The sequence below is a fragment of the Bison bison genome, unplaced genomic scaffold (assembly GCF_000754665.1).
Source record: "Bison bison bison isolate TAMUID 2011002044 unplaced genomic scaffold, Bison_UMD1.0 scf7180017864203, whole genome shotgun sequence".
NCBI lineage: Eukaryota > Metazoa > Chordata > Mammalia > Artiodactyla > Bovidae > Bison > Bison bison.
In genome coordinates this window covers 6,047,250-6,047,776 of record NW_011494775.1, presented here as the reverse complement: position 1 = coordinate 6,047,776, position 527 = coordinate 6,047,250, and the positions used below count along the sequence as shown (strand labels likewise).

Genomic DNA, 527 nt, shown 5'->3' with positions numbered 1-527 from the left:
GGGCCCCGCTGCGCTGGCATGACCGAGGTCCAGCTTCGGGGACACGCCCGTCACGCCTCGGTGAAAAAGATCAGGTGAGCCCTGGCCGAGGCGGACCTGGACTCCGGAACCCCGGCTCCCTCCTCCGGCGGCGCCGCGACGTCCACCTTGCCCAGCAACCGGGAGCCGCAGAGTTGGTGGGAGCGGGCGGCCTGGTCCCCCCCTTGCGGGGCGGTAAGTGACCATGGCACTGGCCGCGGCCGCGGCTGCTGCGGCCGCCGGAGTGAGCCAGGCGGCGGTGCTGGGTTTCCTGCAGGAGAACGGCGGGAAGGTGCGCAACTCCGAGCTGCTGAGCCGCTTCAAACCGCTCCTGGAGGCCGGCGACCCACGCGGCCGCGCAGCCCGCAGGGACCGCTTCAAGCAGTTCGTCAACAACGTGGCCGTGGTGAAGGAGCTCGACGGCGTCAAATTCGTGGTGCTGAAGAAGAAGTCGCGGTCCCACGACGGACCCGAGCCCCCGGCCTGCTGCTTCCAGAGCGCCCCGGAGG

At 71.2% G+C, this 527-nt stretch overlaps 1 protein-coding gene across 1 annotated transcript in view; it reads left to right on the top strand.

Moving 5' to 3' along the window:
- The first annotated feature begins 223 nt into the window (after window positions 1-223).
- SOWAHA (sosondowah ankyrin repeat domain family member A) overlaps window positions 224-527 on the top strand; it is a 1,628-nt gene continuing 1,324 nt past the window's right edge. Inside the window, exon 1 of the mRNA XM_010844628.1 lies at window positions 224-499. Within this exon, the coding sequence (XP_010842930.1) occupies window positions 224-499 (276 nt within the window). The remainder of the gene's footprint in view (window positions 500-527) is intronic.